The 20,232-nt window shown below is 37.5% G+C and overlaps 1 protein-coding gene across 3 annotated transcripts in view; it reads right to left on the bottom strand.

Annotated features, from left to right (window-relative positions):
- Window positions 1–20,232, bottom strand: part of STK38L (serine/threonine kinase 38 like) — an 84,011-nt gene that overhangs the window by 6,605 nt on the left and 57,174 nt on the right. For all 3 annotated transcript variants that reach the window (XM_027541587.1, XM_027541586.1, XM_027541585.1), the window contains 10 exons: window positions 20,037–20,181; window positions 16,204–16,255; window positions 10,886–11,008; window positions 10,568–10,651; window positions 5,660–5,783; window positions 3,949–4,103; window positions 3,488–3,590; window positions 3,244–3,305; window positions 638–755; window positions 84–207 (listed from right to left, as the gene is read on the bottom strand). In XM_027541587.1, the coding sequence (XP_027397388.1) occupies window positions 84–207; window positions 638–755; window positions 3,244–3,305; window positions 3,488–3,590; window positions 3,949–4,103; window positions 5,660–5,783; window positions 10,568–10,651; window positions 10,886–11,008; window positions 16,204–16,255; window positions 20,037–20,170 (1,079 nt within the window). In that variant the 5' untranslated portion in view covers window positions 20,171–20,181. The remainder of the gene's footprint in view (window positions 1–83; window positions 208–637; window positions 756–3,243; window positions 3,306–3,487; window positions 3,591–3,948; window positions 4,104–5,659; window positions 5,784–10,567; window positions 10,652–10,885; window positions 11,009–16,203; window positions 16,256–20,036; window positions 20,182–20,232) is intronic.

Raw genomic sequence — 20,232 nt, 5'->3', positions numbered from 1 at the left:
AAACTGAAATAGGCAATTTAATCTTTTAGGTCCCTGTGAGGCCTTAAGATACCATAACCTCTTTAAGAGATTTAACTACTAACCTAAGAATTAAGTCCTTGGCTTTCTCAGATATAGGCACCTCTGGAGGAAATACCAGAGTTTCTTTCCAGTTCATCACTTTCCTGTATGTTTCTTGAGGTGTTTCAGAGCAGAAAGGTGGATATCCTAAGTATCACAGGAAATAAGGTTTCATTAGCCTTTATGATCAAATTTGCTGCACCTACTATCTACATATCACAAAAAACAAAACAGCCCTGAGCGCTCTACTTAACAATAAAAAAATACCAACATTCATCCATTTATAATAAAATGGCTTATAAAGTCAACAAAATAAAGGATTTAAAGCATTGCCCCTCTTTCACCTAAAAGGTCACGCAGATACAATTTAGATACCTAGGAATTCTGGTTAAATGCCTCCTTCCTGACACAAGATCCCTAGAGAGCTCACTAATATTTATCATTGTGTATTTAACATTGGGGGATGAAGAAATCAGCTTAAAGAGTTCAGATATTTTAGCCCATAATATCTACAGTATGTTCAATCAGTGGTGCTCTGATTTACATGGGATGTACATAAATGAATAATAAAACATACCTATTAGCATTTCATACATAATTACTCCCAAAGACCACCAGTCACACAATTTGTTGTAGCCAGTCTGCATGAATACTTCTGGAGCAATGTAATCTGGTGTCCCAACTGTTGAATATGCCTGCAAAGGAACAGCTTGTCAAACCAGTGTTCTCAATATATATATATATATAGTGTATATATATATATATAGTATATATATATATTTTTGAAAGATCTGAGTATGGCTCACTACTGGAAAAACTAAAATATACAGAAGCTAATTTTGAATCGAATATGTGTTTTGCAGGTTTATCATGTATAAGGCTTTAGTGAAAGGCATGGAGTCAGATAATATGTTAAGACATGATTTCTGTCCCTAAAGAGCTCAACTAAGTTATTTATGTATTCAGTACTAAATCCATTCCAAAAAAGAATAAAAAGGTTGTGTTCAGTCAGCCTGGCTTCTGTACTCAATACTTGCTCTCAGGCAAGTTATTCAGCTTTTTTGAGCCTCAACTTCTGCTTACATAAAACTGGACTAATAATTCCTGCCCTAACAGAGTAGGTACGAGGATGAAAAAAGCAAAGGAACGTGTCTGTAAACCACAGCCTCCCATATAAAGATCAGGTATTTTCATTATAAACTCATTTCCAGGGTACTGCTTATCTATTAGAAAGCAATGCAGTTTTTCATTCTTAATTCATATAAAATCTTACAAAAACTTTCCTTAAGGCAGCAATTTTCTATTACAGGTAGTACTCTAGGGGCCATTTGAAAATGTGTAACAGCAGATTTTAACATTTCTATGATCTGGGGAAGGACATGATTGACATTTAGTGGCAGGGAATATAGGCTCTAAAGGAATTTCCTGCCCCAAACACCAAGAGTCCGCTCTATTTCTTCACTAGAAAACACTGATGTAAGTCATGATGATGGTCACAAGAATATTAAAATCTGCACATGAGTAATGATTGTGAATATTCTGTAATTAGGGGGTACAGAATTTCCACCATTGTTTTAGGCAGTATTCATATTTCCCTTTAAAAGTAGGAAATGCTAATGCTAAGTCACTTCAGTCATGTCCGACTCTGTGCGATCCCATAGAGGGCAGCCCATCAGGCTCCCCGTCCCTGGGATTCTCCAGGCAAGAACACTGGAGTGGGTTGTCATTTCCTTCTCCAATGCATGATAGTGAAAAGTGAAAGTGAAGTCGCTCAGTCGTGTCTGACCCTCAGCGACCCCATGGACTGCAGCCTACCAGGCTCCTCCGTCCATGGGATCTTCCAGGCAAGAGTACTGGAGTGGGGTGCCATTGCCTTCTCCGAAAGTAGGAAATACTGCAATTCTTTTCTCAGTTGTAAAATCTGATCTACAAGTGACACATTTAAAAGTAGAAATAGTATTCTGTCATTAATGCATAGCTCAAAACATTTAAAAAATATTTTTGAAAACTTTAAAACACCAAAATGTTTTACAAGCACAAAAAGTTTACTTGGGCTAATGAGAGAATGAGCTCAATAATGCAAAGGTCATTTTATTTGCTTTGAGAGGGTACCAGACTCTTGCCTTTCAGTCTGTTTACCTTCCTGAGGGACTGCTGAGTAAGTTTCTCTTCATCCCTTGGCAGAATTTAACAAATATTTATAGATATCTGTCGATATGTACCAGGCATTGTATAAGAAGTTAGGAAATTAAAGTCAAAAGGCACATTTGTAACCTTGACAAATGTTCACAGGATAAAAGGAAAGAGGAAAAGGGACAAATGATTCTAATATTTGCTAAGTAATAGAGGAGAAAGCTTGTAGGGTTAAAAACAGACAGTGCTGTTGGGCATTAAAGGAGTCATTACATTTATTTTCAATAAAGTCTGCTTTTCAATTCCATTTTATTGTAACACTGTTAACATGACAACAATTTGTGGTAAAGTCTGCTTTTCAATTCTATTTTATTGTAACACTCTTAACATGACAACAAACTTTGTTTACTTTGTCTATGAAGTTCTTAGAAACACACAATAACCTTACTTATGCTGACTGATATTTGTTGTATCAGGACAGGTAGGGAAAATGGAAACATGAATATCACTCAGCATTTACCTCAATTTACACTCATCTCCCAGGTGGTGCTAGCAGTAAAGAAACCCGCCTGCCAATGCAAGTAGACATAAAAGACACAGGTTCGATCCCTGGGTTGGGAAGATCCCCTGGAGGAGGGTATGGCAACCCACTCCAGTACTGGAGAATCCCATGGACAGAGGAGCCTGGCAGGCTACAGTCTATATGGTCGCACAGAGCCAGACAAGACTGAAGTGACCTAGCACACACACACACTCATCTCGGTGAGTTTTATAGAAAGTGCTAGCACTGGTAAACAGACAAACGCATAACTATAGATATGCTTGATAAAATACTCTGAAGTGAAATCGTAAAATATAAAAGTGGCATTTTCCTTTATAGGCATGGAAATGTTACAGAAAAATTAAGAAAACTATATGATCTCAGAACAAGCTCTATCACTGCTAGGAAGTAAGAACTAATTATTGTGAAGCTCTAAATTGTAAAACAAATACCAAATGAGGTTTTAGGACCAGGGCCCAAAATTCTTTCTTCCAAATCTGGCTACTTACCAGTTGTCTCCTATTCTTCTTCCATGTTTCTGCTTTCCTCTTTGAGTTCATGTTCTGGAATGCTAATTTCAATGAGACAGAATTGTAATTATGAGGGAAAAACTCTTACCAAAAAACAAATTCACATACATGCATTGAAAACACACCAGTTTAAGGGTTGAGGAGAAGGAGAGAAGCTTCAGTTCTCAACAGTCCTGGATTAAACCAGCTGGGCTACTTTAACTCGAAAAAAAATCCAACTTACAGAAGTCACTTGGTGGGTTGTGGGTAAGATTTCTATAGAATTCAGTCCTATGAGCCTTCTTTAATCCCGTGCACAAACCAAAATCAGATAATTTTACATGACCCTAAGGAAAAAAAAGGAAAAAACTCATAAAATCATTAGAGACAAAAGGCTTATTTAAAACTCTTCTTCTAAATGCAATCATAAAAATTCTTAGCTTAGAACTCCTACAGGTGAAATGCAAAATTATCAATATTTGATGTTGATTATTTTAAGAAGGAGAAAATGGAAGATGATAAAAAGACAGCCAATTTTCCCTTGATGTCATTTCACTTCAAGGGCTCTCTCCTACTGTACCAGTTTATGAAATAATGTAGGTTACCCGTCATATAAATTGCAGTTGCCCATTTCCAATCACAAAATCACCTCTTTTACAGCATAAAACATCAGTGACCTAGTAATTCACCAGTTTATTCACATGCCTTGGCATCTAACAAAAGGTTGTCTGGTTTAATATCCCGATGGATGAAACCCAACTGGTGGATTGCATCTATTGCCAGAACAGTCTCTGAAATGTAGAACTGTGTTTCCTCTTCTGTCAAAGTATCCTTCTTCATTAGCAATGTCATCATGTCACCTAAGTAAATGAGAGTAAGTACCCTGTATTAGTAACGCCTCAAAAGGGGGAATGTTTTGTAAAAGATGTCTTTGTAATATACAACATGAGCCTCATTTCTGCATTTTATGATCCACCCAGAGTACTTCCAACCATCTCTAGGGCCAAATAAAAAAAAGCTCATTAAGGAGAAGTTTCATGACATGTAATGGTTTTAAGGTAGAAAATATGTGAAATCAAATCACAGCAGAACTGATAATGATATATAGTATCTACCATTCAACATCCAGAAATAAGTTGCTGAGGAAAATATATCAAACCGGGAAAATGAATGCATGTAAGCACATCTGGAAATGGGATATATTCTTTCAAATTCAGGTTTCAAAAGCACTCAGCACTCTTTGGGCCAACAAAGATAGGCCATTATTCCACCAAAAGGGTCACTTCTAGATGTTCTTGTTCCCAAGAAATTTTCCTCTTTTACAAGGGACAAAGAAGAAACACTATGGTAAATTTACAACTCAAAATTGACAACTGTTAATATTTTTTCATGATGCTTCAAGTCTTTAAAAAAAAATACCACGCAAATACTTTATCCTCTGTTTCCATTCTATTCCTTCCCCTTTTTGTTGAGTTGCCATTATCATGGATTTGCTTTGGTGTGTATTCTTCCAGCTTATTTTTGAAATGTTTTCAGATGCATATATATTAATCTATGAATTTAGAGTCTTTTTTATGGTTTTTAAAATGACATAAGTGATATCAACTGTACATATAATTCCACAGCTTGCTTTATCTCTGTTGATTTCTGAGATCTTACTGTTGAAACAAATACAGCTCCTGACTTTTAACTACTGTAAAATATTTAATGACATAAGTATGCCATGTTTTACTTATCCATTCTTCTACTGATGGACAGTCATCTTGCATCTAGGGTTTCACTCTTAAGACGCTGCTGCCATGAGGCCTCTTGTGCACGTGTGGGGAAGAATCCCTGACTGTAGGACACATGCCTTTTTAACTCTCCTGGCATCTCTGAACTGCTCTCCCTAAGAGTCAGAGATTCCTCTGCACAGATGAGGGGCCAGGTTTCCCCCACAGCCTCATCAGACTATTAATGTTTCTACCAATCAGATGGTTGAGTGAGAAATGGAATCTCATTCTTGTTTTAATTTGTATTTCCCTGAATATGAGTAAAGCTGAACACTTTCTCATCTATTCGTAGACCAACCAGAGTTCTATTCCTTACACTGCCTATCATTTGCCCACTGGGTTGTCTGTTTTCTTCTTTGGTGACTTGTTCTCAACTCTAGACTTGCAAAGATCTAAAAAATTATATAAACAGAATAATAATATTTAAAATGTGCCAGCTTTATCATTTCTTCAAAACAATCTGATTTGTGGTTCAAATTAGTATTATTATGGGAAGAATGATTAGAAAATTATGACTGTGTAAAACCTCAGAGCCAGAGGTATAAAATATCCCTAGCTTATTGATTTATATAATCAATAAAATCATAGTTAGATATAAAGATGTGTTTGTGTTGGCCTGTCATTACTATTACGTTTGCTTTTACCTCCAGGGAGAAATTCCATGATTAGATAAAGGTTCCTCTTGTCTTGAAAACTGTAAAACATCTTCACCACCCAGGCACCATCTGCTTCTACCAAAATATCTCTTTCTGCTCGGATATGGGCCACCTGGATGAATGTATTTTGAAAAAATAATTGTAACACGTTACACATTTTTCAAGCTTACTTCTTAACAATCACCATATTCTCATTAAATATGGAGAAGTTCAGGAAACAGTTTATTTTAGCTGATATCTTTAGGTCTGAAAAGGTGGAATCACAAAGGGAAGCTGAGACTTTTGAGGTAGAAAAATGATTAGTCTAAAGATTTTCTAACCAGAATCTCCACCTAACCAAGGATCTTGGCTTCGTCAAATAAATTTAGGGTCCTGGTCTGACTTTTATTAAAAGTTAAGTAGTTAGCAATGCCCTATAGATTGGTATGACAAAGTCAGAGTCCTCAACAAACTATTTTTTAATTGTTACCAGTCCAACAAAGGGCCTGACTTGGCCTTTAACTATTAGGGTGCTTTAAGAAGTTGAAACATTTATAATAATTTTATATTATTTTGTTATAATAAACCTTTATAATATCCATAAACATGATCTACAGCAAATTCTTATATAACTTTTTGGGATTTTGCTATGACTTGTTAGACACATAATTATTACAGTTACTATTAAATGAACATTTTGGAGACTGAAAAACTTTATGAAATGAGTGATTTGTGGGGTTGGTACAGTTAATTTTCAGATGTTTTCCCACTGATACATCTATACATTCTTTCTTCAAATTTAATTAACAATAGAATAATTTGATTTTATGCTTTTGCTATTTTCACTGTGTGCCATTATGAACTCTGGCCTAAAGCACATGAGGATACAGATTTTGTAAACCTTTTCTTGATAACAATATATGATCTGCTTAAAATAACTGAGGTTACTGTATTATGGTCTGATACAGTAAATGCTCTAAGATCAAAATCAAAGCACAAGAATAAACATTAAAAACTTGTTTTCTGGCATCAAAAAACTTAAAATTTCTTTGGACCTGTTTCATAAAGTGAAAAATTATATTGAAATTCCTACCTACCACCTTGTACAAAACATTTTGAGATGGTAAAGGAAAAACAAACTCTGGTGCTGCCTCTGGTGTTGTCAAGATAAACAACTACATCATTAACTGGGCTTGATTAATCATTTTTAAGTATCTTAAAGCCAGATTACAGGCATGTTTTCAAAATGCACCTAGGTTTCTAAAGTAAAGGAAGTGTCACGCACAGTAATCTGGAACCACAACAGTGGGGAGATATGGTAGTCGCTTCAGTTGTGTCCAACTCAACCCCAAGGACTGTAGCCTGCCAGGCTCTTCTGTTCATGGCATTCTCCAGGCAAGAATACTGGAGTGGGTTGCCATTTCCTTCTCCAGGGGATCTTCCCAAGCCAGGGACTGAACCTGGGTTTCATGCATTGCGGGCTGATATTTTACTGTCTGAGCCACCAGGAAAGTGGGGAGATAAGTTGCTATTTAACTTTGCAGAGTCGTTAGCATTCAAGTAAATGTGATAAAAACTTAAAATAATAATATATTAGAATTAAGTGGGAAAAACATTTTCTAAAATGAAATTCAATGGTGACAAAAGCAGATTAATTTATATAGGGGAAAAAAACAACCCCAAAGTGCAAAACAGACTTGATGTTGGACTACAGTGAAGATTCTCCTGCAAAAATTCTAGACCAGGGCTGTCCAATAGAAATAAATGCAAACCACGCATGTCATTTTAAGTTTTCTAGTAGCCACACAAAAGATAAAAAGAAATGGGTGGAATTATTTTTAACAATACAGTTTTTGTAACCCCTATATGTCCAAATGTTATCATTTCAGCATGTAATCAACATAAAAATTATTGAGCTATTTATTTATACTCTTTTTTTGAGGAGGGGGGACACTAAGCCTTCAAAATTTGGTAGGGCATTTTCCTTTTCACAGCATATCTCGGTTCAGACTAGCTACACTCAAGTGCCCAGCAGCCACATGTGGCCAGTTACCTAAAGACTACGGGCTGGAACTCACTTCTGCCTGTAGTCTTTCCTCTAAAACTCAATCCAGGACTAATCCCATATGGCTTAGTTAGAAGTTTCCTGTTTAGCTCCTAATCTCGGAGGCTCTATATCTTGACCCAGATGTTTATTTCCATCATTATCTGTAATTCTCGAACACATCTCAATATCTGACCTCCCTTGCCCTCTAACCTTTTCCTTTCAGCCTGTGTTCAACAAAACCCCTGCCACTGCATCTCTGGACGTTCCTGTCACCTTCTCATCCTGAAAGCAGGCTGTCTGCAGAGAGTCCTGTCTCCCTGGAGAGTGAGTGGTCAGGAATGACCTGCTTTCCCCCGTCTTTTCTACATTAGAAAATGACACCATCAAGCATCCCATTCCAAGGTACAACTCTGGGAATTATCCTTGATTCTTCCCTCTTTTCTCACTATCCTTGCCCCTCGTCTCCCTCCCAATATAGAGTACGGCTCAGAAAATCCTGCTGGCTCTTCCATGAGATCATACACTTCACCTGTGACTTTTCTTCCACTTTACTGTTGTAACCCTGTACAGGGCTTCCCAGGTGGTGCTAGGGGTAAAACCTGCCTGCCAATGCAGCAGACATAAGAGACTCAGGTTCCATCCCTGGATGGGGAAGATCCCTTGGAGGGAATGCAACCCACTCCCATATTCTTGCCTGGAGAATCCCATGGACAGAGGAACCTGGTGGGCCACAGTCCATAGGGTTACAGAGTTGGACACAACTGAAGCAACTGAGCATGCATGCTCTGTTGTGTAAGCCACAATCACATCCTGGCTGCCTCAAGTGTTCTCTCAAGTGTTCTCCCTGCTCCAACTCTTGTTTGTCCTGCCTGCAAGCCATCTTTGTCAAGCATCCAACAGACATATCAATTCTCGTTTAAGCAAAATAGCGTCTTCCCACTGCATCTGGAGTAGGACCCACACACCATTTCTCGACCATCAAAGCTCTGTGTGATCTGCTCCCTGCCTCCCTCTCCCACCACTCTTCCCTTCCCTGAATTCTAGCCACAGTGGCTTCTTTCCGTCTCTAAACAGACCAAGATTCTTTTTGTTGCAGAGCCTCTGGATCTTCGTTCTACCTGATCATAGGTCTCACTCTTTCTCGTCAATATTCTCTTTGCAGAGAACCTTCCCTCATCTAATTCTTTCTCCTAAAGCCAGGTCATCTGCATCACTTTATCCTTTGGTAAAATTTGTCTTCATAGTACTCAGCAGACATGACTATTTCAAACAGCTGTCTGCTCATTTTCCCTACAACTGTCAGTGAACAAGATTCAGGTTTCACCTGTTAATCACTGTATTCCCAGAACCTAGAATAGTATTTGACACATCATAGGCACCTAATAAATACTTGTTGAATGAATGGAACAGAAATAAAGTGTAATAATGCAATGAAAATTCAATTGGGCCATATTTAAATGAAAAATCAGGATCGTACTGTTATGATAACAAAGTTAGTTTAGGTGGGACTAACAGTGCAGTTCCGGAGAAGGCGATGGCACCCACTCCAGGACTCTTGCCTGGAAAATCCCATGGACGGAGGAGCCTGGTAGGCTGCAGTCCATGGGGTCGCGAAGAGTCGGACACGACTAAGCGACTTCACTTTCACTTTTTACTTTCATGCATTGGAGAAGGAAATGGCAACCTACTCCAGTATTCTTGCCTGGAGAATCCCAGGGACGGGGGAGCCTGGTGGGCTGCTGTCTATGGGGTCGCACAGAGTCAGACACAACTGAAGCGACTTAGCAGCAGCAGCAGCAACAGTGCAGTTCAGCTTTAGGTCCAGGGAGGTACCATCTCCCTCTGCACCCTCACACTGTTGAGTCTTTCACTAGCATATATATTCACTCAGGGTTCTAACAATGTCTACTCAGGTGGATGCCTAAAATAATAGAACAACAACAACAATCGATGTCTTCAGATTCATGGTCACTCCAAAATTCCACCAAGTCACAAGAAAGAGGGAGAGAGCTCAGGAGTACAAAATTGGAGAGGTTACAGATTTTGAGAGTTAGAGTGTTAGTCGTTCAGTCGTCTCTGACTCTGTAACCCATGGATTGTAGCCCGCCAGGCTCCTCTGTCCATGGAATTCTCCAGGGAGTGGGTAGCCATTCCCTTCTCCAGGGGATCTTTTTAACTCAAGTATCAAACCTAGGTCTCCAGCATTGCAGGCACATCTTTTACCATCCAAGCCACAAGAGGGGCCCTTTACAGATTTTTAAATATGTGTAATAAAATCAGGGACTGAGGGTGCTGAGTACTGTCCTTTATTCTTACTGAAGTCAGAGAAGAAGGTATTTTGCCGTGAAATGAAGGTTTGTGTCCTCCCTGAAAATTCCTATGGTGATGCACTAAACCCCCTGTGACTAGATTTGGAGACAGGGTCCTCTAAGGAAGTAGGTTTAGTGACATCATAAGAAGAGACTCCAGGGAGTCACTCTCTGCCCTCTGCACACACCAAGGAAAGGTTATGTAGGCACTTGGTGAGAAGGTTGCTGTGTGCAAGCCAGGAACAGAGGTCTCACCAGCAGTGAAACCCTGCCTTGTTCCTGGACTTCCAGCCTCCAGAGCTATGAGAAAAGAAATTTCTGCTCTTTAAGTCACCCAGTCTGTGGTATTTTGTTATGACAGCCTGAACACATAAGCTAGATTATGAATTTGGAAGAAATTTTAACCAGAGAGAAACAATGAAACAGGCTACCAAAAAATCTATAATCAATTAAATAGTAAGATGTGTAGGTTTCTCTTTCTTAAAAATCCCAGTTTTAACACTTACTCTAACACCTCGCCAGTGGATGTTCCTTTGGTTACATGTGCTAAAGAACTCTTACCTGCTCTTTTTCAAGCATATCAGCTTTTCTCAATATCTTCATTGCATAGATATGGCCTGTATCTTTCTTCTGGACCAGCCGCACCTTGAATGTAAAAATTCATAGCACAAATTGCAGTCACTGTGATTTATTTAGGGGTGAAAGGCAGGCTCCTTTAAAGAAAGTAGTGCTGTAATTTGATGTTGCTCATTATTTTAGAAATCCTATTAAAATTAAGCTACTTTATTACACATTTTAACACATTACACTACTTACGTATGAAGCTACTTTCTTAAGATACATATTTTCAATAGCAGCAACTTTAAAAAAGAAGCACACCTCTCCGAACGCTCCTCTTCCTATAACTTTCAGAGACTCAAAGTCATCCAGGCCAAGTCTGGTCCGCTTGAGCCGTAAGAACTCTGTCTCCTTGCGAGCATGCTGTGATCGGCGTAACTTTTTCTATTAAAAAAGAACATTTTAGGAAGATGATTTTTAAAATCAGATTGTTTCAAAGGAAGCCTATAGTGTTAAAAGATGTGATATATTAAAATGAAGGTAACATATCTTAAATATTATATACTGGTGCTACAATTTATTTACCAAAGTTGAACATTCATTGAGCATGTAAAAAACAAAATAACTTTTAAAATCATTTAAAAATTTTTAACAATTGGTGAATCTTCATTCTTGAGACAGACTCTGTTAAATATTTCATCTTAACAAGTCCACATATTCTTTTATCTATATACTAACTTAATTCAAAAATAAAAATTAAGCTTTAGGAAATGCTAATAGCATTCTTTATTTTTCTTTTGGCCACATCATGCAGCATGTGGGATCTTAATTCCACAAACCAGGAATCAAACCCGTGCCCCCTGCATTGGAAAGCAGATTCTTAACTGCTGGACCACTGGGGAAGTCCCATAATTTCTGATATTCATTTTTTACTGTTAACAAATCTACTATGGAATTGTGTCAACTCCCTAATTTCCAAGGCTGCTCCCTCACAGCAGCTGAGACTTCCGACACTGAAATAACAGAGCAGCAGTATTTCCATACAGGCTTATTTATGGTAGGATTTATTCTTGGGCAGATTTTTTAAATAAAGTGCTTGAGACTTGGCATATAACTTCTTAAAAATATGAAATTGCAACAACAAAAAAATTATTATACAACGAATCCTTTAAAATATCCAAGTCAAGAATTTCACAATTCATTATACAAAGATTACAAGAAATACTATTAAAGAAAAATTGTGAACTACCTGAAGCTTACACTTGGAATGGGCATTTATTTAATTGTTCTAAACCTTGCTTTTCCTTCCCCTCATGAAACAAAATTCTGCTTTTTGACATAGAATTATGTCAAATTAGCTCAACCTGGTAGAGGTCACATAAGACTCTTGAGAGTCCCTTGGACAGCAAGGAGATCAAACTAGTCAATCCTAAAGGAAATCAACCCTGAATGTTCATTGGAAGGACAGATGCTGAAGCTGAAGCTCCAATACTCTGGCCACCTGATGTGAAGAGCTGACTCACTGGAAAAGACCCTGATGCTGGTGAAGACTGAGGGCAGGAGAAGAAGCAGGCAGCAGTGGATGAGATGGTTGGATGGCATCACCGACTGGGACATGAACCTGAGCCAACTCCAGGAGATAGTGAAGGACAGGGAAGGTCTGGCGTGCTGCAGTCCATGGGGTTGCAAAGAGTTGGACACAACTTAGCAACGGAACAATAACATAGTGGAGGTCACACAGAATGGGTAACAAACAAAATCAGTGAAAAGATCAAGCCCCAGTTCATCTTCAACTGGACCCTATCAAGCATGCAGAGGTTCAGGTCTGAAAGAAACAAGTCGAAATGACTGAAATGGTTCAGAAGCACTGTTCCTAAATGTAGTTCAAGATATAACCACTGAATAGCCCCTTCCTACCCCTGTGTGCAACTGTTTCCAAATTGGTAAAGTGAATTATTAATTAGAAATATGCAAGTATGCATCATCAACACAATGGAATTCTGATACTTCTAACAAAGTCTACAAAAATAAAATCATGAAATTATGTCTTCAATCTAAACATCTTTAAACAGCTAAATGAAGTCACACCAGTGGTGAAAAATAGTGAAGAACTTCTTTGTTTAAAAATGCCTTTTGCATCAATAATGTTGAAAAATGAATTATTAGTAAAACAAAAGGATAGTTCAGAAGTAGCTTGTTATAAACTCTGACTCTAACTTAAAAAGGCCACACGGTGGCATTATAACACCAGTTTTCAAAGAAGCAAAGACCCTTTTAAAAATTACACAAATGGTTAATACAAGAATTCTGAAAGGCAGGCTGAATTTCTGGCTTTATGGATTTAACAATGTACAGTTGGATGCAGACTCCAACTTGTCTAATCTGAATGGAAAAGACCTCATCACAGTTTCATAAATTATGCTCAAAGTCGACAGACAAGAGAGGCAGTCAAAGAAAGTAATGCTTATTACTATTTGACAGGTTGTGTAGTGTAGTAAGTAAACAATATTTATGTAGTCAGGAGAGAGCTATTAAATGGTGAAAGGGAGATCACAGTGTATGGAATATACAAACCTATGAAGAAGGGAAATCACCTATGACACTGTCATAGTACTTTAAAAACAAAAAAACCTATCCATAGTATCAAAGTCCACATTGTAGTCCAAAGAGAGTTGAAACAAGTTCACATTTCTTAAAAAACTGATGAAAAAAGCATGTTGATATATCTGCTCACAACTTGTGTAAATCAAGTCATCTTGGAAAGCAAATAAAGTTATAATCATATTTTTGGTAATCATATTCTTTCCTCTTGAAGATGACAACAGAAATCTATGGGCAGGCTTAACATTTCAAGGCTCTCTTGCAGCTTAAACTTGTGCAGTTTGGTTTTCCCTTACAGTAAATAATATTCTACGTTAGGCAGGATTTAAAAGGAGATGGAACTAGAAATACACCATTTTCTTTTTTTTTCTCCATTCCTCTTCAAATGAGTGTTCCTCAAATGCTCATTTTGCAGGGTGCTCAATTTTTGTAGAAGACAGTGTACACAGAAGTTTTAAGATATGGAATACATCAGGTAACAACTTCATCTCTTATAAATTTTTCTCATGGCTACATTTCACAAGTTAGTTTCTATTACAGAATGCATTAAGGATAAATTTATTTTTATAAAACAATTTTACTTTGAAAAGATCCACCCCACATAAAGACAGATCCAGCACACTGTACATTCTTTCAGAGACCATGTCTATTTGTGACAGTCTAGGGCTTAGCATGGGGCCCAACAAGAAGCATTTGTGAATTCTAATATCTTTACTGAAATTTTTGGATGTTTTTATACATGGTTATTTTAGGCCACTGAGAACTTTTAGAGCCTCACATTTTCTGTGAGTTAAAGAGAACAGTTCTAGATGTACTTAGTACCTCCTGGTGTGGATGAGAGGCTATACTCAACTCTTACATGCATGTGATTTGGCCCCTAAGTTGTTTTTAAATCATTCTAACTTGCCAATATTTTGAAAAGGCAAATGATGTCATACAAGTCCAGATTTCCAGCTTCTCTTGAAAAGCAGAACTTGGCTTCACTGGGCCAACAGGATAGCCCTGAAACCAGGCCACCTCCATCCACCCCAGTGCCAGTCATGGGAAACCGGTATAATCATGCTGGTGGTCTTGTTTTCTTTCAGCAAAGTGAAAAGTGGTATTCTTTATTAAAAGATAAACTGTGAGGAGAAAATCTTTAGAACAAGACAAAAAAATCTATTTCCTCGTGGAAATGAAAAAAAAAAAATTAAGTATGTAAAATATTTTAGATCAAAAGATGAAATGTCCCTAGGAAACCAATGTGGCCAGCTTCTCTTGTTTATGACACTTGCTTGGCCTTTGGACATCTGCTTTCATATAGTTCATTTTTAAAGTGCAATATGCTGCACATATTCATTACTTTGAATGTACCTCTTAACAATCATGTAAATTCTACCTATTTCCTTAGGATTCAAATCAACTGTTAATTCTTCCGTGAAACCTTTTCTGATCCCCTGAACTAGGAAAAAATCCCTCCATATTTTCAAAGTTTGCCACATTCTATCATGTATACCTATTTGTACACGTACACACATATAATCTCTCCTTCTAATCTATGAACTCTTTAGGGAGAGATCCACTGTCCATTTGTTCATTTACCAAATATTTATCCCAGGCCTCTGCCAGCCCAGATCACGTAATGCTGAATAGATGTCATGGAGTTTCTACTCTGGGAAGATGGTTTTAAGGCTGTCCCAGGGACAAGAACAGTGTACTGTCCCAGTGGACATGTTGCCTAGAAAGAGACAGAAAGCATCTTGAAGAGTAGTGGAACTCAAGCAGGCAGAAGGCAGAGTTCCAAGCAGCAGAGATGCACAGAAGAAAGTCTACAGGCAGGAGCAAGGAAATGAAAATAATTCTATCCCATTGAGCAGCCTGGCGGTGGGGTGACAAGAGATAAGGTGAGAGAAAGGGAAGCAAAAGCCAAATTATAAAGGGACTTGTATATCCACTCACGTTACGAGTTGGCCTTATCCTGAGAGAACATGGGAGCCAGTGAAGGGTATTAACAAAAGAGTGACTTGGTCAGATCTGGGTTTTGACAGGTAACCCTGGTTGCAGTGCATAGGAAAACTGGGGGTGGGAACATGGCTGAGAACACAAGACAGACTAGCTGGGGGCAGTGAGTCTTCAGGTGAAATACACAGCCATTTACACGACTGGGTTCCAGGTACCAGACTAGTGAACCAGGAGGTTTTAAGAAACATGCAGGAAAATTTAAAAGAAGATTTGGCAATTAACTGATTCTTCTGGGAGCCCTCTTTTCTTATTCCTCACACCTAGAATACTATAGATACTATTCACTGAATATATGTTCTTAGAATTAAAAAAAAGCTTCCCCCTTTCAAAGATTTCCATCATAGCAACACAGTAAGAAGAACCACGTTCAAATATTAAACCCACACTATCTAAATTATAAGATCATGTGTGCATTCTAAGTCACTTCAGTCATGTCCAACTCCTTGTGACCCCATGGACTGTAACCCATCAGGTTCCTCTATCCGTGGGATTCTCCAGGCAAGAATACTGGAGAGGGTTCCCATTCCCTTCTCCAGGGGATCTTCCTGATCCAGGTATCGAGCCCGTGTTCTCTTATGTCTCCTGCATTGGCAGGAGGAATCTTTACCACTAGCGCTAATACTTGAAAAAGCCACTGGGGTAGCTTTTGTACAGTTATTATAGTTTCCCCCTTTTTATTGAGAGGTAATTGACATATAATATTGTGTAAGTTTAAGGTATACAATGTGGTAATTTTTCTCCCCACCCTTTGGCCATGCCATGTGATCCACAGGATCTTAGTTCCTCAAAGAGGGATCAAACCCAGATACCCAGCAGTGGAAGCATGGGGTCCATCACCAGGGCATCTCCTACAATGTGATGACTTGATACAAGTGAATATATATTGTGAAATGTGGACCACAATAAAATTAGTTAACACATCCATCACATCACATAACTAAATGCTATTTTTTTTTTTGTAGTGAGAGCATTTCAGATTTAGTGACTTTCAGGTATATAACAGAGGCATTAGTCATAGTAATTACAGCTTACATTACCTCTTCATCTGCTAATCCTTCTTCTTCCATAGCCACTTCTAATTTCTTCTGCCTTTTTAGAAGAAAAAATAATTTAAATTTAAATGTGTTCCTAAGTATTTCCATTTAAGAAATGTACATTTATTTTTTCAAGTTTACACTTCAGTTTGCTCTGCTAAAAAACAAATCTTTCAAGTTGAATCAAAATAATCACTAAAAAGAGTGATTATGTGTGTGTGTATATATATATTTATTTTTCAAAATATGAGCCCAGTCCAGATTTAGCTGTCTTATACTAGCCAAATGAGTAATTTACTTCTAAAGCTGCCTAAATGAATTGTTAGCAAAGGTGACTCATGTTCTAACATGGAAAACTCTGTTATCTAATGTTCAAACCTCCAAAATCATTAACATTTATCAGTGTTTATCCTAGATGTATAAAAAGGTAACTATAGTGACTAAAAGTAAAACTTTTTAAGGTAGATATCTCTAGGCTTCCCTGTGCTTGAACTTTGGTTTTAACGCTTATCAGCTAAAGCTTGTCTACGTCCTTCACTTTACCTCTAAACTTGATCTTCCTAATTAATCAAGGAAAGATGTTCAGTGCAATTAAGTATATTTGATTCTACTATAATTCTTGGGAAATTGGAAAGTGATATATATATACATTAAGAAAATAACCCATTAACTACTAGAATATTTGCATTGCTAGGTATAGCCAAGTTCAGTTCTTCAATATTTTAAAATGTACCCTTGAAGTTACTTAAGCTACAGAGGGAGTGGGGGGTGGGGTGAGGGGATGTGTGGTGTTGGTCAGTATGCATGAAATAACTGGTAACCAGACAGACAGCTGTAGTATCTACTTTGCAACTCATTTCCAAGTGACTATTAGTATTTCATTTCTACTGTATTGCTTTTTTTTTTGTCCTAATGATAAACCTGGGAGAGCTTTTCCAAATTAGTTTTGCAGCATACTAGAAAAAGACTAACGTTCAAAGATTTATCCATAAGGGTTGAGGATTGAAACCATGATGTTTATGAAAATATGCCCAAAGGGAAGCTCTTTCCTAAACCACTGTTAAGATCCTCTTTATTTCTTATGGAAAATTCATAACAAAACTATCTAAAGCCTGTTCATAACTCAGCTGTTTATAAGAATATTCTCCACTTACTTCCTCAATTCTAGTAATAAGCACCTACCTTGGTGCTAATCACACTGATTTTTATATTTTGTTTACACATGATTGCCCAAGGCCAACCCTTTGAATGGACTAAGTTCCTGATACTGGACTCTGTGTCTGCCATCATGCCCCTCTAGACACCAGAGCTGCTTGGTGAATGATCTGAGTTTTCTTCTCTGCAAGAAGAATCCAGAGAGTCAGAAGACCATTATCACAGGAGGGACTATCAATATACAAACAACTTTATTCTTCTGTCAAATCCCTATGCTCGTCTTCTAAAGCCAACACCTCAGTAACTTATCCTTCCTTCTGGGGAGAGATGCAAAAACTTTCATCTGTTTCCATACCTAAATGAGAAGACCCACAGGCTTCTCTTGTCCCTTCTTAAAACAGTTTCCTCCTGAAATGATCTTAAGCTTTGTATTGATTGGTACTTTATTTGGCTTATGCATTTATCCAATTAATTAAGCCTAAGAAATCCATCACATGTTCCTTAAAGTACAAGCTTTTAGGAAACATGAGCTATTTAATTTGACTTCTATGGCACTTACCATGATTTTTTTTAAAAACTAATTTTTATATCTATTTTCTTTTGTTTGGGAACAGAAGGCAAAACTGAGTTACTTTAAGGTTTCAGCAATAAAAGGCAATAATGAACCTTTAAAATTCTCATGAATTTAAAGCCAGCATTGACTTCTTTCTCTCACATTCCTTATCTGGGTAGCTGCCATGTTTTTCCATCTTTCTCACTGAGAAAGATGGTAACTTAAGTGGCCACTGAAATCAAAATACAGGACTTCCCTTCCTTGCTTCTCTTTTACTTCATTCAGTCTTCCTTGATGATCTGATCACTTTCAGACTTTCAATATATTTACAATTACAGTAATTTCTTATATGTTTTATTTCTAACTTATGGTGTGATTTCTACTTGTGGTTACTTTTAGGTATTTCAGTTTTTCTTTTTCCCTTGCTTTCTTCTGAACTTATTTTTCCCCTAGCTCTTTTTTTCCTTCTATTAATTTGAAAATTACAAACTAATTTTATTCTTTTAGTGGCCACCCTAGAAATTATAACAAGCATTCTTAATTTGTCAAAGCTTGAAATTAATTAATCTTTACTCCTCTCTATGTTGTATCCCTATCCTTAGGACACACTGATCTCTAAGAACAATTTAATTCCACTTCCCTCCTGATAGTCTACTGTAGAAAAATACTTTAGTTCTATTCTTTAAAATATCTAAGATAGTATCATTATTGTCAAAGTTTTCTTATACAGTCCATTTTGGCTGAGATTTATCTACATATTTACGTTTAGATCCTCTGAGTGTGCTCACTTGCGTTCTGCCTAAGTTGAATCTTTTGGAATGTCTACTGATGGTGAACTCAGTTTAATTCACCTCTGTTCCATTCTCTTTCCTCTTTTCCTCTAGGAATTTTGATCAAAGACGCATTTACTCTCCTCACTAGTCTCTACCTTTCTTAGCTTTCTATTTCCTTCCTCTAAGCTGACTTCTGAACAGTCACTTGAGTTTCACTTTCCAGTTCTGTACTCTCCCCAGCCACGTCTAATCTGTAGTTAGACCCACCCAAAATTACATCCAAAACCAGATTCTTCCCCTTGAGTTCTATTTCACTAAGTTATACCACTCTCTGTTTGCCCAGGTGTGAAATTTCAGAGCCAGCACTGACTTCTTTCTCTCACATTCCTTATCTGGGTAGCTGCCATGTTTCTCCCATCTTTCTCACTGAGATCTTCCCTACTATTGCTGGCATAATCCTAAAGCTAGCCTACTTTCCACTGGCTGGGACTACATCCTTTCCTGTTTCTAATTTCTCCTCCCACAATCCATTCTGTACAACACAACTAAAGTGGTCTTCCAGAGAAGCACCTGTGATCATTTAGATCTTCTGTTCAAAATTTTTCAAGGCTCTTTACTACCATGAGAATAGCTTTGATCTGAAGTGTCCACGACTCGCAGGAAATGGTAAAAATTTAGTTGGAGTTAAATTGGACAATGCCTGACCTGGTAAGGTGCTTTCTTCTGTCTCCAGTATCCTCCCTCCAGCTGGTTAACCTCTCCCTTCTCCCTTTCATGCATATTTAATAGTACTCTTCCTTAGGGACTCTGTTCAAATGCCATCAACCTTGATGAAGCCTTCCCAGCTGCCTTTGTCAAAAACAACCTCTCCTTTCTTCACCCTTCTCAAAGGGCATACTTTTCACCCTTTCATATAATATTCATGTGCATTATCTTCCTTACTCTAAGTTTTCTGAAGGCAAAATAACGTCATTTTTAAAAAAATTCTCTCATTCCCACTGATATACACACAACACTACAAATATTTCTGGATTAAAAGCAGTCATTCATGAATTAGCTCTCTAAAAGAAAGTTTTTTTACAAAAGAAAGTATAAAGATATACCATAATCTCAATGTCAGAAACATTGTTTAAAACATCAATTAACATGAGATATAAATATATTGGTGCCAGGACAAGACACTATTCTGTGAAGGTAAAACAAGTAACCAAGTATACTGTCATTATGAGAAACTTAAAATCAGCATTCAAGGATCCACAATATTTATATTATTAACGGACAACATGTTTACATCCCACTTGCAACATAATAGCTTCTTTAACTACACAGAAAATGTTGACCAGCCTTTACTATACCTGGTTTCTCTCTCTTCATGCTGTAAAATTAGGTTGCTGTAAAAATTCTCCAATGTGAGCTTGGCGACGGTCACTCTTTCACGGGTATGGTTGCTCATAGGAAAGGTGGTTGTAGACCCTGCCGTCATTGCCATAGTAACAGAAACTAGAATGACACAGAGACACAAATTATTTCATAGGAAAAGGAAACTTTCTA

The sequence above is a fragment of the Bos indicus x Bos taurus genome, chromosome 5, assembly GCF_003369695.1.
Source record: "Bos indicus x Bos taurus breed Angus x Brahman F1 hybrid chromosome 5, Bos_hybrid_MaternalHap_v2.0, whole genome shotgun sequence".
Lineage (NCBI taxonomy): Eukaryota > Metazoa > Chordata > Mammalia > Artiodactyla > Bovidae > Bos > Bos indicus x Bos taurus.
Note: the sequence above shows the minus strand (reverse complement) of the source record. Positions and strands in the feature narration are given on the sequence as shown.